Source organism: Acanthopagrus latus, chromosome 15, assembly GCF_904848185.1.
Source record: "Acanthopagrus latus isolate v.2019 chromosome 15, fAcaLat1.1, whole genome shotgun sequence".
Taxonomy (NCBI): Eukaryota; Metazoa; Chordata; class Actinopteri; order Spariformes; family Sparidae; genus Acanthopagrus; species Acanthopagrus latus.
Window position 1 is genome coordinate 1,228,602 of NC_051053.1, and position 19,499 is coordinate 1,248,100.

General features: G+C 41.8%; 1 protein-coding gene across 2 annotated transcripts; it reads right to left on the reverse strand.

Moving 5' to 3' along the window:
• Nucleotides 1-1,420: 1,420 nt before the first annotated feature.
• LOC119033926 (core histone macro-H2A.2) lies at nt 1,421-19,074 on the reverse strand. Of its 2 annotated transcripts, none has more exons than XM_037124530.1 (9): nt 18,360-19,074; nt 17,146-17,323; nt 16,190-16,296; nt 13,481-13,678; nt 9,098-9,196; nt 8,850-8,949; nt 8,658-8,747; nt 5,912-6,086; nt 1,421-1,965 (listed from the first exon to the last, which is right to left on the reverse strand). In XM_037124530.1, exons 2-9 carry the CDS (start codon nt 17,315-17,317, stop codon nt 1,800-1,802), a joined length of 1,107 nt encoding a protein of 368 aa, XP_036980425.1. In that variant the 5' UTR covers nt 17,318-17,323; nt 18,360-19,074; the 3' UTR covers nt 1,421-1,799. The 2 variants fall into 2 exon arrangements, with proteins under 2 accessions (XP_036980425.1, XP_036980426.1); XM_037124531.1 differs by lacking the exon at nt 18,360-19,074 and adding an exon at nt 17,603-17,685.
• Nucleotides 19,075-19,499: the final 425 nt, after the last annotated feature.

The following is a 19,499-nucleotide window of genomic DNA, read 5'->3' on the forward strand; positions in this document are numbered from 1 at the left end:
GGACTCAAACACATTAAGAAGTCAAGAAATTCCACAAATTAATTCTTGACAAAGCGCAGCTGTTGACTGAAAACCATTCCAGGCGACGAGCTCATGAATCTGACTGAAAGAATGTCACAAGTGTGCGAAGCTGTCATCAAAGTGTAACGCCCATTAGTTACACACACACACACACACAGTGTAATCCCCAAATTTTTACAGTAAAACAATGTGCAAAGCTATACAGCCTAGTAGAGTTCAGATTAGTTTCACCAGCAGAGTGCGCATTCATCCCACAGAAAAGCTGGTTTTTCCCCGGTCTTGGTCTTTCCATGCACCCATGCAGACCAGGGCACCACAGGAAGGTCGAGTGAGTTTGATAAAGTTGATAACTGCCAGTTAAGTTGTCAAAACTACAATTTTGTTCGAGTTATCAGTTTGGAGGACTTATGTACAAAGAAGAGGGTTTTTTCCCTGCCAAACCTGACCATGTGGAAACTGATTTTTACGGAGTGAAAAGTCCAGTGAGTAAATGCCATGAACGATTAGCGTAGCATGCAAGCGATGACGACCACGGCTAATTACTTGCTTAATTCATTGAATATGTCTGCTTCTGTGATAGTGTTTGAAAGCCAACCGGAGACAGATAAACAGGTGTTGAGGTTGAAAATGTGTTTGTGTGTTTTGGTGGGAAAAAAATGAAAATCAGAATTAAGTGTGCTAGAACATGTTATACAGCTAAGAAAGCTGGTTAAACTGCTTTGAGCTGGTTGTTGAGCTAAAACTCGTTTTGTTTATCATTTTGCGCTCATATTTCATAACTCATACTGTGAAGTGTTTTGTTCTATTAAGCGATATTCACTGTAATTTTCTGAGTTGTTAATAACTTCTGATACAAGAAAGGAATTTCAGTTATATCTGAAATATTTTATGTTTTGCTCTTAAAGGTGGCACTGTTGCCAATAAAGCTATTTCTGTTACTACCAAACTGTTGTTTTATTCCATCAATCCTCCTGGAACGTCTCTATTTCTTCTGATTGGCCTAAACTGAGAGTACATGACAGGATTTTTATGACATGTATATAAGCCAGTGTTGCAAAAGCAAAAGGTGGCTCCTTTGAAGAATACAAAATATAAATCATATTATTGTTTGTTTAACACTTCTTTGTTTACTACATAATTCCACAATGTGTTCCTTCTTAGTTTGGATGCCTTCAGTAGTGATCTACAATGTAGAAAATAATAAAAATAAAGAATACATGAATGTCAAGGTGTGTCCAAACTTTTGACTGGCTGTGTATATTGGTATATGACTCCCAACATGTTCTAGTAAAATTACAAATGATGTTGTCAAATCTCATGCTCCAATCTCCTTGGCAGTATGTCTGTGAATGTAACATTTGAAATGGACTTTTGAAATTATTAAAAAGAAACAAAAAAATATGTGTTAAAAGTTTTGTGTAAAACATCGGATTTTTTATTTCAAAGCAGAATGAACCACAGTTTTTTAGTAAACTAACTGTATCAGAAACTACAGAGGCCAGGAAAAAAACTGTTATATTTGTACATGGAATGTAAAACCATCATTAAAAACAAGGAACCATAATGGCAAACTGTACGCATTTAAATTATCTAATCTATAAAGAATGCAATCACTTGAAGGGACAGTGGAACATAAATGTGAACAGCACTCCACTCACAAGTATTGTTTTTTCCTCTTTCACCAAGACAGATTCCACATCAAAGCCCTAATGTCATCACCTATCTACACCACCTGCAACAAACAACAGTTAGAAAAACAAACCCCAACACAAGAATCCTCACTTCGCATCCAGCTTGGCCATTTCCTGAAGATATATTCCAATGCTCTCACTGTCAAACAGCACAAAGTAAATGTTTTTCAGAGAGGAGCTGGTGGACGACACAAAATGGTTGGAGATGGCCTTGAGGATAAGCTGGGCAGCCGTCTGCTTTGGGAACCCATTCCTGTGAGAAAGATTCAGCTTGTTAACTCAATCTGTAGGTATCAGTGACATGACATTATCTCAAAAATTTTAAAAAATCAAAAACATGGAAGGATCATCAAAGTCACAATTACAAATCAGAAACTCAGTCCATCAAGTCTGACTTCACCGACACAAACACATGACATCACAGCAGCATGACACTTACTGTGACGGCACACAGTAAACAATCTTTTTTTTTTCTAGCTTTTCACTAAAGGGATCATATTATGATTTGGGTTTTTTGCCTTTCTTGTATTGTGATATGAAGCATTTTTGTGCATGCAAAAGGTCTGAAAAGTGAAGAGGCCTAAAGTCAAAGGGAGTTACTGTCTCCCACAGAAAACAATGCCCCTGCTCTGACCGAAACACCTGGTCTGGAGTCAAGCCTTTACTTCTCACTATTACTACTATGTTACAGGCATTATATAAATATATATTTTTATTAGGGCTGTCAGTTTAACGCGTTAATTAGATGAATTAATTACACTGCAAATTAATGCGTTATAAAAATTAACACAATTAATTCTGAGATTCTGAGTGGCAATTCAATGCATGAGCATTTTAAATTTGGCCCAGTGAATGACCCGTAGGCTACTTGGCACGTCACGGTAGCACTAGCCATAGACATAATATACATAGACGCCTCATGGCGTGCTGGAATGTAATCCCGTGTCGCCGCCATCTTGGTTGGGTCTCCTCACTGTAGGCTAGCACCAGATTCAATTGGAATCAACGGAGAGCGAGCTACTATGACCGTATTTTGTGCATTTTATGGTTGCAATAACCGTTGCAGTGTTGTTACCAGATCGTGGGGGATTACCTTTCACAAGTAAGATTTTTTATTTTTTATTTTTTTCAATAATCTTTGTGACAGACCTGTATCATAACTAAATCTCTGCCATTTGTAACCGTGTGAAAATCCGGTGAAAATTCGGGAGGTTATGATTTTTGTAGTTTGGATACACCTTCCTCATAAATAAATGCAGGGGGTCGCATTGGAGACCCATCCAAGATGGCGGCCACGCTGACACGTAAGCTCCAATAGGCAGCGTCAGTCTATGAGGCGTCTACGTATATTAAGTCTAGGGCAGTGGTGTCAAACTGATCCAGTAAAGGGCCGTGTGGCAAGAACACACCTGATCCAAATCAGGTGTGTTCTTGCTTGGTTGGCTGATCCAAATCAGGTGTGTTCTTGCTTGGTTGGAATGAAAACCTGCAGCCACATGGCCCTTTACTGGATCAGTCTGACACCACTGGTCTAGGGCTCTAGCACTGAGGAACTTGTCCGGACGTGTTTGTCACTTCCCACCTGCGTAGCTAGTCAAAGCAGGGTGACAACAGACATGTGCCATTTTTATACAGAGCACCAAGCCGCCAATGTGCCCGTCCTTTTGGCGGCTCGGTCCGTGGTTTTAGACAGAGGCCGGCAAATTGGGGATCTGTTTTGGTCCGCCGATTTTCCTCCTCGGAGGGTACACTTAGTTCCACCTCGCCTGCTATCTAAAAACGAGGCAGAAATGTGCCGGCCTCTGCATGAGGTGGGCGGAGGTGTCAATGACCTGCACTGCTGTGCGACCCACAGCCGGGGAGTTTTAAAACCAAGAAACAGCTGATCACAGCAGTCAGTCCATCACTTCATCCGCGGACATTAAGATGAACAACTGGACAGCTGCAGAGATCCAGGAGATGCACCGTCTCCTCGGTCTCTGTAGCTGTTTGGTTGTGTTAGCTTGTTGTTTTGTCGGCAAGCTAATGATGGTCGCTGCTTTCAAATTAAAAGCTCCCCACTAAGAACCCAGTTCTGAATGGGGTGCAATGTAAAGCTCTTATTTTGAAGACAAATTCTATGTCACTGTTCACAGCCTTATACTTCTTCTATTCATTTTGAATTGCCGTATTTAGTCAGCTTTGGTATTCATTTTGAATTGCTGTATTGAGTCAGCTTTAGTTCTCATTTTGAATTGAGAGTCTGCTTAAGTGCCTATTTGAGACTCAGCCTTATTTTACTTCTGAATTTTATTTATTTAAGTGTACTTGTGTTGCATTTTTGAATAGTGCACCTGGTCTGATTGGTTTGCTGGGATGTGCTTGACCATTTTCTTTTAAATTTCATTTATGAAACACACTTCAACAAAAAAAATGTGGATTTCAAATCTTCTCTTCTTAGTTTGTTCAACTGATTAGTCACACAATGCAATTTTGTAACGTCCTAGAATCTGACTTCTTTATTTGGGTACCTTTAGCAGATATGAGATTAAAATGCGATTAATTATATTAATTAATTACAAATCCTGTAATTAATTAGATTAATTTTTTTAATCACCTGACAGCCCTACTTTTTATATATTTATATTTTTTATATATATACAGCTTAACTGCAGCCATGGTTACCAGCTGCAGCTGTGTTATTTTAGATCACACTACCTTGCTCAGCATGACCCACCATATTCTGCCTCAAATCGGCTGCATCCTGTACATTAATTAATGGGCTTGTGCAATACTCACCAAAGATTGCACAGAGGTGAGATGTGTCACTCTGTAGCTAAAACAGAGCATGTAAGACAACGCGTGAAAAGGGATGTTGCAGCAATGCACCATATGATAAATACAATGTGTTTTGAAAATTAAAGTATGTAAACCTGTTCTACTAGGATCCCCAAATATTTATATATGATCTATACTTGACAGAAGTCTTTACAACCATCCTGTCTCTTTAAGTGCCCTAATCTGTCAAGTTCACACATTTTTCATACAAACATCTGTTTCCTGTGGGCCAAGTGTTCCTGAGCAGATTTGATCGGAAGTTGGGAATAATGACTTGGAAATATCAACTTCCAACTCGCAGCATAACTCCAGGAAGTCCAGAGAAACAGTTCAGGAGACTAAAGGCTTATGAGATGCTGCACAGCACTTCATTATCCAGTCACAACATGACAACTGTGAGATTTATCATTGCAGGACTGTTTTTATCTTCTGACCATTGAGTAAACACAGACCGTCCACTGCAGCACCTTGACAGATAACATCAAGTTGTGCTGCAGATCAGCTTTGTTGCCAGGCAACCAACAGACTAGCCTCATTCACATGAAAGAGACAACTGCGTCTGAACACGGTCACTCTTATACAGTGGTCAGTAAAGCTGCATGTAAAACACAAAACGTATGTACAGTCAGCCTTTGTGGGGAAGTGGGGCCTTCTGTCTTTATTTGGCTTTATAGTAGTAAGCCAACATGAAATGTGTCTGTATGTGTGTGTGCTGGAGAAAGCAATGTTTAGTGATACAGGGAGTGTTGTCTGGTCTCTCTGGCTGCATCAGTGACCCATGATTTACATGAATGTGACTGCAGTCACTTCAAATTTGTGCCGTGTTGAGAGGGACCTATTAGGACTACTGCTGGGACTTTTATGTTAGATTCATATTCATAAATAAGTGATTAACACACCAACAGAACTCTTTGATTGAATCAATGCACCAAAGTCCATAGACAATCATGTGAATGACACTGAGCCCCAGTCCTCTCCGTCAAACTGACTGTGAACCCCCGTTCATTTTCAAACTGGGCCATTCCCTGCCAGCAGTTTACTTTCGAGGTTCTCTTGAAAAAGAAAATCCTATTGAAAAATTCTAGAATCATACAGCTGTACTCCAAATAATTTAAAGTTATGAATTTAAGTGATTCTTTGTGTGAGTATTCTCAGCCCTCATTTGATACTGGAATTGACACAATAATATTTTGCTTTTCTAAAAGAAAATCCATGACCACCTCAGGGTGAGTTGATATGAAATGACACCAGCAGCAGGTCATTCTAGACACGTTCTTCTCGCAGTGATCAGCAATACAGATTCACACACACACATGCACGCGCTTACACACACGCACACACACACACAGGATTTGAGGTGAGTTGTGTAAGAGCAGACTCACCGTCCAGCAGGAAGTGAAGGGAAAGCCACAGACTTGAGCTTCTTCTCCTCTGCTGCTGACAGACAGTTCTTCACGGTCTTCTCTAACTGGTCCTCACACTTGTCTGAACCCCACTGAGGGACGTTACAGTGGATGATGAAGCGGGCTGCCATCCCACTGGCCTGGCTGACGGCCACTGCAGGGTGCAAGCACACACACTATGACTGACAGCTAACCCTTGAATGAAAAAAAAGACCTGAGACCATATAACACCCTGTTTAATTGATTAATTTCACTTATATGAGCCTTCTATTCAGGCCGCACTGTTTGATAATGAAATTATCAGTATCGATTGAATATCATATAAGATTTGCATATCATCAAAGAATGAAAACTATGTCCATATAACATAAGTACACACACACACACACACATACACACAGGCACACAGGCACACACACACACACACCCACACACTCTTCTCCAGTCAGCTCATGCGATACAGCTTCACAACCAGTACAAGTGAGCTGTGTAAAATAAGAACGTGTGGAAAGAAAGTCAATGGCTCATACAATGGCAATCGTTACACTCCATATCCTCATTGTTAGTCCTGATCATGATGCAGGCCATGTTCACTGTAACTAAACTTCATTAAATAAACTTGTTTGTAATGCTGCATGGACTGTCACGATCCTAGCAGAGAACAAATACAATATGTTCTTTGTGACCACCACCTCACCAACCAACACCTCGCTCTCTGTGCCAAAAATAAGTATTTTCTTCATCTTTCTCCCGTTGTGGCCATGATTCACTGTGCAGAACCATCGATCAGATGGCAAAGATCAGATCAATTTTAAAGGAAACTGTGCATTGTTGGGTGTACACCAGGTTTTACAAATCTACAGTGCCTTGCAAAAGTACTCAGCCCCCTTGAACTTTGCCACATTTTGTCACATTTTAACCACAAACGTAAATGTATTTTATTGGGATTGTATGTGATATACCAACACAAAGTGGTGCATAATTGTGAAGTGGAAGGAAAATTATACATGGTTTTATTTATTTTTTTTAGCAAATAAAAAACAGAAAAGTGTGGTGTGCAAAAGTATGATCTGATACCCTTAAATAAATTCCAGTGCAACCAGTTTCCTTCAGAAGTCACCTAATTAGTGAATGGAGTCCACCTGTGTGTGATCTAATCTCAGTATAAATGCAACTGTTCTGTGAAGGCCTCAGAGGTTTGTTAGAGAACAAACAGTATCATGAAGCCCAAGGAACACACCAGACAGGTCAGGGGTTAAATTGTAGAGAAGTTAAAACATGGTTAGGATATGAAAAATATCCAAAGATTTGAACATCTCACAGAGCACTGTTCAATTCATCACCTGAAAATGTGTATGGCACAACTGCAAACCTACCAAGACATGGCCGTCCACCTAAACTGACAGGCTGGACAAGGAGAGCATTGATCAGAGACGCAGCCAAGAGGCCCATGATAACTCTGGAGGAGCTGCAGAGATCCACAGCTCAGGTGGGAGAATCTGTCCACAGGACAACTATTAGTCATGCACTCCACAAATCAGGCCTTTATGGAAGAGTGGCAAGAAGAGAGTCATTGTTGAAACAAAGCCATGCAGTTTGCCACAAGCCATGTGGGGGGCACAACAAACATGTGGAAGAAGGTGCTCTGGTCAGATGAGACCAAAATTGAAGTTTTTGGCCTAAATGCAAAATGCTATGTGTGGTAGAAAACTATCACTCTGAACACACCAGGAGCATTATGCTGTGGGGATGCTTTTCTTCAGCAGGGACAGGGAAGCTGGTCTGAGTTGATGGAAGATGAATGGAGCCAAATACAGGACAATCTTGGAAGAAAACCTGTTAGAGTCTGCAAAAGACTTGAGACTGGGGAGGAGGTTCACCTTCCAGCAGGACAACGAGCCTAAACATACAGCCAGAGCTACAATGGAATGGTTTAGATTGCACTACATCATGTAAAAATATATATATATATATATATCTATTTCTTCCCTTTTTAATTTTATTGCTTATTTTTGCTAATGTTCCTGTTCTTGTAATATGTTTCTGTTTTTGTAATATTATGTCGCTGCTGTGACAAACAAATTTTCCCATCTGCTGGACATTATATGATTTCTGATTCTGATTCTGAAAGCATATTCATGTGTTATAAAGTCCAGATGTAAATCCAATTGAGAATCTCTGGCAAGACTTGAAAATTGCTGTTCACAGACACTCTCCATCCAATCAGACTAAGCTTGAGCTATTTTGTAAGGAAGAATGGACAAATATTTCAGTCTCTATATGTGCGTCGCTGGTAGAGACTCACCCCGAAAGACTTGGAGCTGACATTGCAGCGAAAGGTGGTTCTACAAAGTATTGACTCAGGGGAGTGAAGACCTTTGCACACCACACTTTTCTGTTTTTATTTGTGAAAAAAATATTAAAACCATCTATCAATTTCCTTCCACTTCACAATTATGTACCACTTAGTGTTGGTACATCAAATAAAATCCCAACAAAAGTTGTCATTCAAAGCTGAAGAAAGACCAGGAAATACTACATCACATGACTTCTAACTCACTTGTGGACAGTAATGTCTGCCCTCAGCCAGAGTGGAAGCCCAGTTTGCTTGGATATCAGTTTAAATGTAGATGTGATGTAGATGTGTTAATCTAAAGAAACCTTGAACAACATCTAAAAACTCAGTTATCCTTGTAAGAAGATTGGCGCACGGGACACTCCGTACCTGATGCCACCTCCAAAGGCCCCTGAGCTTTTCGCAGCTCCTTGACTCCATCCAGGAATTCTCGGCCTCCGGCTTTCTCCAGGGCGTTGCCTGAAAACAGTAGAGCATGTGTGAGCAAAAGATGGGATGGACAGAGGAGGTCTGTAAAATCATTAACAAGAAATAAAATAGATTCGAACACGTCTCCCTCACCCACTCCGTCTTTGAGGTCCATCTCTGCATTCGTTGGGTTAATGATCCCTTCCACTTTGATTGTTCCAATTTTGCTGATTTCACTCTCTGTTAGTGAAAGCTGTGGATTCAAAGTCACCAACACTGTGTGAGAAAAGTGCTACTGTGGTTCTCGTACTTGTCATGGATTAGACCGCTATGTTGGGTGACCTTTTATCAGAAGTCACATGGTCGTTACTGTCATGATGATCAGTCTGACAGTCTGTTACCTTTTGTCCAAGGAACAGGCTCTTTGCTGACAGAATGGTGAATCCATCTCCTGGACCGTCTTCCACTGTGGAGTTTGGTACAGACTCATTGTCTGTGCTCTTTGCCACATGGGAGAAAAAAATTGCAGATTTAAGCAACACTTACATCAGGTCGGAGTGTACAGCTTGAACAAATAATAATTGTGCTGAGTATCAAACCTCAGTGCCAAGTGTCCAGGCTCAAAAAGTGTTATCTTGTGGGTTTCAGGATGATTACCAATAATCATCCTTTTCACCTGGCCAACAAGTAATGTCACATTTCTGTATTTGAAAAGGATGATTTCATATTCCACAGCTCTAATAAGAGATGTGTTGTGGTAAAACTTGTTACCCTTGTGGAACATGTGTCACAATCTTTTTTTTTTTGTCTGAAACTGTAAAAAACACCCACTCCAGTGATGACATGTCTGACTGTCTAGTCTACTCTGGTGCAGCACTTTGATGTCATGAGCGCAACAGCTATGTTCTTTTTATTGTTACTCAGTTTGTTCATCCTGAATTTCTTTTCCTTGCCTCCTCTTCTCACATCCCTCCTGCCTCAGATGTGCAAAGGGGGTTAGGAGGAGACATGAGGAGAGAGGAGTCAAGGCAACAGGTACATCAACAAGACACACCCATGTTTCAGACCATTGTTTAAAAGTGACCTCAACTAAATGTGACATATGGTACAGCTGCATCACCAGTCGATTGTTCTGTAATAGTCTACTACTGTATTTCATGATTTCAGTCAGATGAGCAGACCGATGTTCATGCCAACATATCAAGGATATCCCTAGCCGATCTGCAGGATCGGGGCTGATATAGCCATTTTTCCACTGATCGGGAACGGCAATTTTGAACTTCGCCCCAAGCCGTTTTTTTTTTTTTACTTCAGAGCACAATTTGCGGCAGATGCACACATGACATTACTCTGGCAAAACCTGTGGATAAAATGTCTGCACTGTGGAAATATTTTAAATTACGACATGTGACATCTGCAATTCAACCGTTTCGCAAGGGGGGTAACAAAAGAGCTGCATTTAATACTACAAATTTGATACGGCAAATAAAAAAAACAACCACTCAAAGAATACAGTACGTTCACTCAGGCAATACAGGCAAAGGCACCTAAGCAGCAAAAACTTGTGGATACTTTCAAAAGGAAATAACCTCAAGACAGCGACATGGCCAAAAATATTACAGAGAAGGTAACTGAATTAATCACTCTGGATAACCAGCTCATCTCCGTGATAGAGGATCAGGGTTTCCTGCATCACCCAGAGTTTTTGAATCCACGGCTATTTCAGCATTACATTACACTGACTCCACTTTCAAGTTACACCGTGTCGGTATGCGCACTAGTTTCCTGGGTCTCAGACAGCAGAGCATGTAAAACAGGCTATCGAGGAGATGCTGAACACCAGTGAAATAGACAAGCAACATGTCCACGTCATTTTACGTGATAACATAAGGAATATAAAAAGCAGTGGATGATGTGGAGGCACCAAGTCTGTGCTGCATCTCACACACTTCAGCTGCTGTACACTAGGGTCTGCTGTCACAGTGCAGCGTCACACACTCACCTGCTAACACAAGGAAGGTGGAGGCCAATGTTGCAAATATGCAGAATAAGAAAGAGACATATGAAAGTATATACTTTGTTTCAACAAAAGAAAGAAGAAAAAACTATTAGGAACATCTTGGATGCAGGTACTTTTGTTCTTAATGCAGCTGTATTATCCAGGAAAATATTAGTTAAGGCCACGCATCTGATCAGGATCAGCATTTACTAAATATTAAAGGATTTGGATCAGGATCAGGGTAAAAAAAATCTGATTGGGACATCCCTACAACTTTTCAATTTACATTATGTGGCATAATGTGATATAGGCGATATCAAGGTAACATACTAGTAAGGATTGTACAACAGTGCCTTATTCAGAGCTACACAAACAGTGATGGGCAGAAAGTTTGATCCAACTTCTTAAATAACTCACACACGTTATGAACGCAAAGGGGTGTGTCACGCCTCTTTTGGGTGCTGAAAAGATTTTTACCAAGATTATATCTTTGCATCCTCGCTCATAGTTACAATCCACCTTATTCTTGACTTTGTGGGTTTACCCACGGTTCATAGCAGTGGTCGGTTATGCTCTTCCAGTTGAACTGGTTGAACTCTCTGTTTATGCTAGTGTAGCTGTCATGCTCTCTCTGGCTTCTAACACAAAGAAAGTGAAAGAATGGACAAAAGTCAGATGTGAATACACAGTACGGATGTTTTCAAAAGTCGTGAGGACAGTTCTGTAACAGTGCCTCACCTGTCAGTTGTCACGGAGTGGGCAGATGACATGAAGCAATGGCCCAATAGTAGCTACATCGACATAGTTAATTATCTTGTATTTTCTGAAGGTGTTGACGCCGAAGAATTATGCAGTTACAAAAGCACAGAAGCATACAACTACCTGTACAGCAACAAAACAGGGAAAGTACTATTGTAGAATCACAGCGAGTTTATATATCTGAAAGCAGCAGAGCCCAGCCAGAGGGTCAATCAAGTTAAACATACAGCGTGGATAATGCTGAAGGAAAGTGGAGTTGTGGAGACAGGCGGCTGTTCTTGCATTGCTGGGTTAGGGAAGTCATGTAGTTATGCAGCGGTTATTCTGTAGAAGGAATTCATAACAGAGGTGGGGGACTCGAGTCATGTGACTTGACTCGAGTCGCAAATTTGAGGACTTGAGACTTACTTGACTAACACTGATGAAAGACTTGACTTGACTTGACTTGACTTGACTTGGCATTCATAACTTGAGACTTGACTTAAATTTGACACAGATGACTCGAAAGTCTTGGCTTTTCTTTCTTTCTTTTTTTTGCGCATATTGAGCCCTCAGCCACTGTATGACGCAGTGCGTGCAAGCCTGGGTGATTTTAGCTGCTGTCTTGGTTAAAGCGTGTGTGTGTGTGTTTCAGATAATGCGTCTTCAGTGCGCACAAAGACATTATTTTAAATGTAGGCGCACATTATGCAGGCTCACAACCCAACACGACACCGTACCAGCACACATTCAGTGTGACGCACTTGTTTTTTCGTGCACGGCCACAACAGACCTGCTCCTGCCTCAGGTGCTGTGTCTGTGTCTCTCCTGCTGTTTCTTGATTGATTTTGATCACAGTAACTTGGGACTTGCTTGAGACTTGAAGGTTAAGACTTGAGACTTGCTTATGACTTGCACATATGTGACTTACTTCTACCTTGGATTCATAAACCCAAATATTTATTTTCGTCTCAAGGCTGAGTCACACTAATTGTTGTGGCAACCAACAACGGCACATGTTGTACCGGAGCTCATTTTAAAGACAATTTAGCATTTATGACATAATGCTAGTTGTTTTGGGCTAGCTTGGCAGCAGCAATCAGTCATGCAGTTGCAAGGCAACCGGAAACAGAAAACCGCAAGCGGAAGTAGTTATCTGTCATGACAGCACCTATAGGCTTCTGAGGAAACGGGTGAATAGTGAGCCTTCTCACTCCTCTCTCCTAAAGGAGTATTTGGGGCATCGAGAAATGTTCAAATCTGGTGCACTGAGATCAGTTTTGTGGGTCACAGGCTTGATGACAGAGTGAGGGGACAAAGCAGCTCAAAACAGAGAAAAGAGAAGGGCTCTTTTCCATCTCTGCTCCGCTTGCTCCATCAAGTGGAAACTTTTCTAGCAAACTACATATTAGTGTGGCAAAGCTTTTGATTTAACACAGATGTACTGAACAGCTTGTTAGAGGAATAAGGGTTAAAACATGTGAAAGGTAAAACCCTGACCCTGGACACCATTGATTGATGAAATACTCGTAACTGAAGTTCCACTAACAACTTTTCTTCTTCTTTTCTTCTGAGACGTGCTTGAAAGCTCCGGAACCAGCTAATAGGTGACCCCTGACTAACTAAGGTAAGGAAAACACTATCCACATGTATCAGGTGGTAGGGAGACTTTCTTCCTGCTGTTGATAATTGATGTAAACCAGTTGTAACTGTTTGGATCTGCATGTTTCAGTAAAGGTCTCAGTACGCTACAAGCAAACTAGTTAGTATGACTTGTGATCCGAACACAAACTGTTTCTACCTGTTCAGATGATCTGAACAAACAGGGATGATGATGCACACATCTAGTGGGCTCCTGCCTACTTTCTCACCTACACACAACCTGGCCAAGACTGTGTAAAGTGGACGGCACTGTTTGTTTTAGAGAGGTTAAAGAATTGTCAGTTTTGTTGTTGGAAAGGTGGGTTCTGTCAGTGTTCATCAATCTGACAAACAATTCCTTTTCCTTTAATGCCCCCCACCTCCCTGTGAATCCTGTCTGACTAACCTTTGGCTTGCGACCTCGTTTGCCTTTAACCTTTTTGAACGACTTCACGGGTTTCTTGCTCTTTGAGCGTTCTTCCTGCTTCTCGGGGACAGACGCTTGGCTGTCCACTTTCACACGACCTCCTCTCTTCTTTGAGAGAAGCTCTGGGTGGATCCGAGGCAGAACCCCTCCATTGGATATGGTCACCCCCCGCAGAAGCTGCGGAATAAAACATTTCAGAAACAAAGACTTTGACCACGTCCTGTCTTACAACACAGAATAACACAACTTATATCTCCATGAGAGTGTGGTTCTCTTTAAGAAAAGCTGACTCGCCTGAGCAGTAGGGCTGTAATGACACTCGTATCAAAACCGAAATCGCGACACCCCTATTGCAGTGTGAGAAGGCAGAATCGTGACACAATTTCCAGTCCAGATCCAGCCCTGCGAGCTATAAGTAACACTGCATTAACACCACAGCGGTGGTTTGCCAATTCTCCGCCGTTGGTCGTTCACATAGAGCAAAGCACCGCTGGAGTAAAGACAAACTGCTGTGTAATTCACACAGAAAGCCAGCGCTGCAGCTCCTAAAGAGACGTGAGGGTACATGTCACGTCTGTGTGTTTTCAAGGTGTTTCCCAGGTGTTCCCCTGTCAATCTAAACCCGCAGGAGAGTGATAATCATGTGGATGCTGTTTTAATGCGTCATCATTGAGATCCTGACACACCGAAGTTAAGTTTTTCACTCTAAATTACATAATTACATAATCACCATCAGTAAACAGGTCGCTGTCTGACTGTCACTCGAGAAGTTGGGGGTTTTTTTCCGGCGGAAAGTTTACTGAAGTCTCGGTCCGGAGGGCCGACCGTCTGGAGATTTTTTTTTCATCATAAACAGTGAGTTAAATTTTTTTGCCAGTGACATACACTGTTCTTTAGGCAGAAATGTAACGAGGAGTCGGTAGGACAAGTGGGTGGACAGACGCTTCTCCACATACAGCTGTGGTATTCTTTTGCCAAAGACAGTTACAGTTTCTACGTTGCCTTGCATTTGCTGAACAGTTGAGGGTGATGTTCACGTAAACTGGATGTGTTGCTGCCCCTCACAACAACTTTCTCCTTGCAGCTCCTGCAGATAGGGCTGCCATCCTCAGCCAGCTGTCCCTGAGTATTCTTTTAATAACCAAAATATGCCCAGACTGCAGATTTGGTTTGCCCTGAGGGCTGCTACTATCCCGGCCTCCCTCTGCCATGTCTTCTTCACAACATAACAAGCACACGTTGCACGCTGTGCCTGCGAAGGGAGACTTGGATAAAGTATCTTGCGAGTTCTCCGCACCATGGTTATTGACCATGGCGGTTACCATGGTTATTAAAACTTAAATGGTAACCTTCACTGGTAACTGTTACATCCCTACGAGTGATACTACAAGAAAAGTTTCATGCTGTGTTGAATCTTCCTACTGTTTTAAAAATAGCAATTTTTATGCTATCGTAAAAGTGCCCCTAGCACTCCCATTGAAAATGAACCTGACCCAAAAACACTCAAAGTGCCTCTTTTGTCGTAATTATGGTTTTACACAAAGGTTTGACTCATATACATTCACAGAAAAAGCCTAGGTTGCATTTTGGCGAGAGTTTCACTTTAAGAAGCTGGAATCAAATAATTTTGACCTATTTTCACCCAAAATTATTTAAACCGATTAAGTGATTCTAAAGATAAGTGTTGATTTATTCAAAAGCATTATCATTTAACTGTTGCAGCTTTGGCATCACTTAGCTGTACATGTGTTTGCAGGGATGAGCTACTGACACGTCTGGCACAGTGGATGAGTTTAAAAGTGCACCAGGCAACCTGATCCACTGGAGGCCCAGATGGCAGACACAAATGCTGTATGTCTTTGAATGTCAACATCTTCTATATTCAGCAGTCATACTGGATGGTGTCACTACTTCTGGTGTAGAGACACTTTCCAACCATTGACCAAACACACACTTTATGTAAAGCAACATCAATATATTTATATTGACTTTGGATTGAATGACTGTGTGATGTAAAAGATGTTGATCGTGGTAATGAACCCACAGAAATTATCACCACCACTGCAGTTCCCCTCAGTGCTGCCTGTTCTGACTGTTTGGTCTATTAGCCAACAAACTCTCCTCTCAGCAGCAGCAGCTCATGCAACCCCATGGTACACTACCTGCTTAGCACCAAACAGCAGACAGACAGTCTTGGAGACTACCTGCTGAGCACAGTGGAGCATTTAGCAGTTAAAGAGACAGATATTTCCCTTAGGAGTTGCTGGAGATCAAGAATAAGGTTCTTATAAAAGGCTACCTGTACGCTTTTAGATTGACTTCAATAGTGTATTGTTTACTTACAAATTACTGCGTTGCCTCTACATGTGCAGCTGGCCTCTACATTGCCTGTTTTTAAATCATGTCTCAAACACATTTTTATTCCTTGGCTTTTGATTCAGTATGACAGTCATCTTTCTTGTTCTCAGGGTCTTTGTGTTTTATTGTGCTGGTTTTTTTTCTCTGTTCAGCACTTTGGCCAGCTATTGTTGTTTTAAATGTGCTTCACAAATTAATTTGCAGCATGAATATTGGACTTACATCACAGCTGTACAGTTAGTACAAATGCTAAGTAGCAATATAACCACATGCAATATCCACAGCTCTACACACAACTATCCGCCAGCCCTTTGTACAGCAGTGTGTTACCTGGTTGAGCTCCTCATCATTGGCCACCGCCAGCTTGATGTGCCTGGGAGTTATTCTGCCTTTCTTGTTGTCCCGTGCCGCGTTTCCTGCCAACTCCAAGATCTCAGCTGAGAGGAGAGAAAACACACACAGTGTGTAAACCCATCAAACACACAGTGTGCTCTCAGATTTAAACTTATTCACTTTCCACTGTGTGAACTCCAGGACCATCAGGAACAAGAATCCAACAGTCAAGACTTTTAGGTCGATGTGTTCTATGGGGAGGAAAGTGAATTGCTGCAGCAGTGATGTGGACAAAGACAAAACTAATAAACAAGAAATAAAAAGTCTTCTTTCTCTCTCTCTCGCATCTGCAGTCTCCTTTTGTTTCACTGACTTCAAAGCCCCGCAAACTTTGTCCAGTCCCTAATTAAGACGTAAGAGGCAAGAATTATTTAAAAAGTATTTAATTGTATATCATTTATTAAAATTAAAACGTGTGCAATAATGAGCACTGTCTGTATTATAACTCATATTGTTCAAGATCATAATGCTTTTTGGAAGGGATTGGAAATAAATTAATAAGGGAGTAAGATGGCAGTGTATTACCTGTTGTTTATTTAGTAGATGTCAAAGGTTTGTGTGTCAGGTGTAACGTGATGTAAATAACAGTAAATATTTATAAAAATGTACACAAACACATAAAAATGGTGCAAGTAAGGAGTATGGAACAACACAATCAGGGATAATTACACCAAAACATTTTTATCCTAAACACAGTGATGAAATTCATCAAAAATATATGTACTATACAATAATGGGAAACATGAAATGATTAATAATTTAAATGTTACACTAACTTACTTTATTAAAAAAAAAATATGTTGGATTTTCTATTTAAAATTTGTCAATAGCTAGAATTCTTAGCATACACTAAATACACTGTTCCCGACAGTGAATCACGTGATGCCACCCACCTGCCAGGTACTCGATGACTGCTGCCATGTAAACTGGTGCCCCCATACCGATGCGGTATTTGTGTGTGCCGGTGCGCAGGTACCTCATCATCCTCCCCACAGGGAAAATGACACCTGCCCTGGATGAACGCGACAGCTTGGTGGCCTTCTTTTTTCCTCCTCTGGCTGACATCCTGCTCTGGACACAGAAAACAACCACCGCAAGTGAATAACAACAACAACAACAACAAAATAAGAAGAAGAAATACTTGTTGGCCAAGTGAACCCAAATCGGCCCGCAGTTCATTTATATTGAAGGTGAACAGACCACATCTAGCTGACAGTCCAGGCAGTCTGTTCGTGTGAGACCTTCGGTGACCCGTTCAACAGCCCTGCAGGCCGGACGGGCTCAGAGAGGATATGTGGATGTGATGTGTACAGCATCGTATAGCATTGTACCGCAGACACAGAGACGTACCTCACGTCCACTTCTTGGATCTGGGGAGCCACAATGACGGTCGGTCGTTTTCTGCTAATTTTCCAACTGACCGAGGATGTCCCCCCCCCCCCTCCTCCCCTCCACTCCACGGGTCTCCATGTACACAGTGAGCCTGCCGGGCTGAGGCCTGCAGCAGCGCCGCTACAGCCCGCACACATTTCACATGTATGCGGTACTGAACACAGGAGCTGGCCCTGGAGGTGGGGATGTGATGTGTGAGTGCGCTGCTCGGTGACCAGCCGAGCGGAAAAAGACGGGACATGACCGCGGCTATGTTAGCTAGCCTTAATGTACAGGACCGAGCGTTACAGTGAAGCAGGCAGCTCTCACACGGAGCTACGCAGACATAAAACTGCACTTCTCAGTGGTTTTAATCGTAAAAAAGCCTGACATGGCGATACCTGCTGACAAGGAGAAGTGTATTTATTTATTCGTAGTAATGTGGCTGAGGACAAATACAGCTCAGGGTTAATGTTAGCTACACCAGGTCGGCTTCGCCCAGCTAACGTCAGTCAACATGAGACATTCCGCCGGGCTCCGGGCTGTATTGTACATGGAGACATTAACCACGACGAGACGTTTCTTCTAACAAGCCCCCCCCCGCCCCCTTCTCTTTTCACGAAGCCTCCAATCCTCTGCATGTGTGTAATCACATCAGACATGGAGAGTAACGAGTCTCCGTCAATCCGGATATGCGTCGAGGCATGAGAAACGGAAAAACCCTCCAAGTTTCTACCTGTTTGGTTCTCCTTTCACGCGATTCAGCGCGGGCCAGAGATGCTCCTGCACGGAAGACAGATGAATCCCCCGGTGAAAGACGGCGCGCTTTGTTTGGCTTCTGTTTATTTGCTCTTCTTGTGTCTGGTCTTGTTTCCCAACCTTAGAAAAACCCCACAGAGAAAGCAGGAACAGCGTCGTCTGGACGGAGGCAGGCTCTGTGCTACTGATGCTGCAAAGGGGAAAAATTCAGGAGAGGGAAAATCCAGAGAAAACGCCCCCCTGACATGAAGACAACACGTTGGAATGATGTGCAGAGGGATTAAGGTGGCATTGTGGAAAGCAATTATAAATGTACATAATAACAGAACTAGTTTTCGAGCAGGTCCTGTAGATCCGAAGTGATAGGCCTACCCTAAAATGACCTTATATGTAGCCTTACTATAAGTTCATATTTTCACCCTCATGAGCAGCCTGCAATTTACTGTCCGCCATGTGTAAAGAATGAAAGGTGCAGGACTCCAGGTCTAACAGGTAGGGAAACAGTAAGGGGACATGTGTCCCCCTTACTCCTGCAGACTGTGGGGACTGAATCAGACAGATGAGCCTGTTTGATGCATCAGAAGAGAAATCACAGAGGGCTGAAAGGCTCAGTAGCCAATCAGATCTCCCGATTCCATCTTTGAAACGTCAAACCCAATATGCAGGAAGGGAGACAGCAGCCACATCCACTTATTGAGGATATAGAACTATTGCACAGGCTATTATATCTTCTTGACATCATTTCAGACCATACAAGCTACAGGCCTACACTCTAAATCTGGGATGTGCCCAAATTCTTCCCAGCGGAGGCCCAAAATTGAATCTGGGGGGAGGATCGTGGGCCAAAATGTTAATTTTGCAGTACATTAAATTAAATAGGGATATATATATATATAATATACGTGTGCAAGATATACACTATTAAAATGTGATTTTAAAAAATGAATGCCAGTTTATTGTCCTTCGCATTTATGTTTATAAAATTACTAAACATCCATATGGCTTCTTTAAATTAGAAAAATAATTGAAGCACTATGAAATATTTGAAGACAGACATGGAACATTACTAGGCTTTGGGCCTATATCTTCAAGTCAAAGACATTTATTGCAATATAAG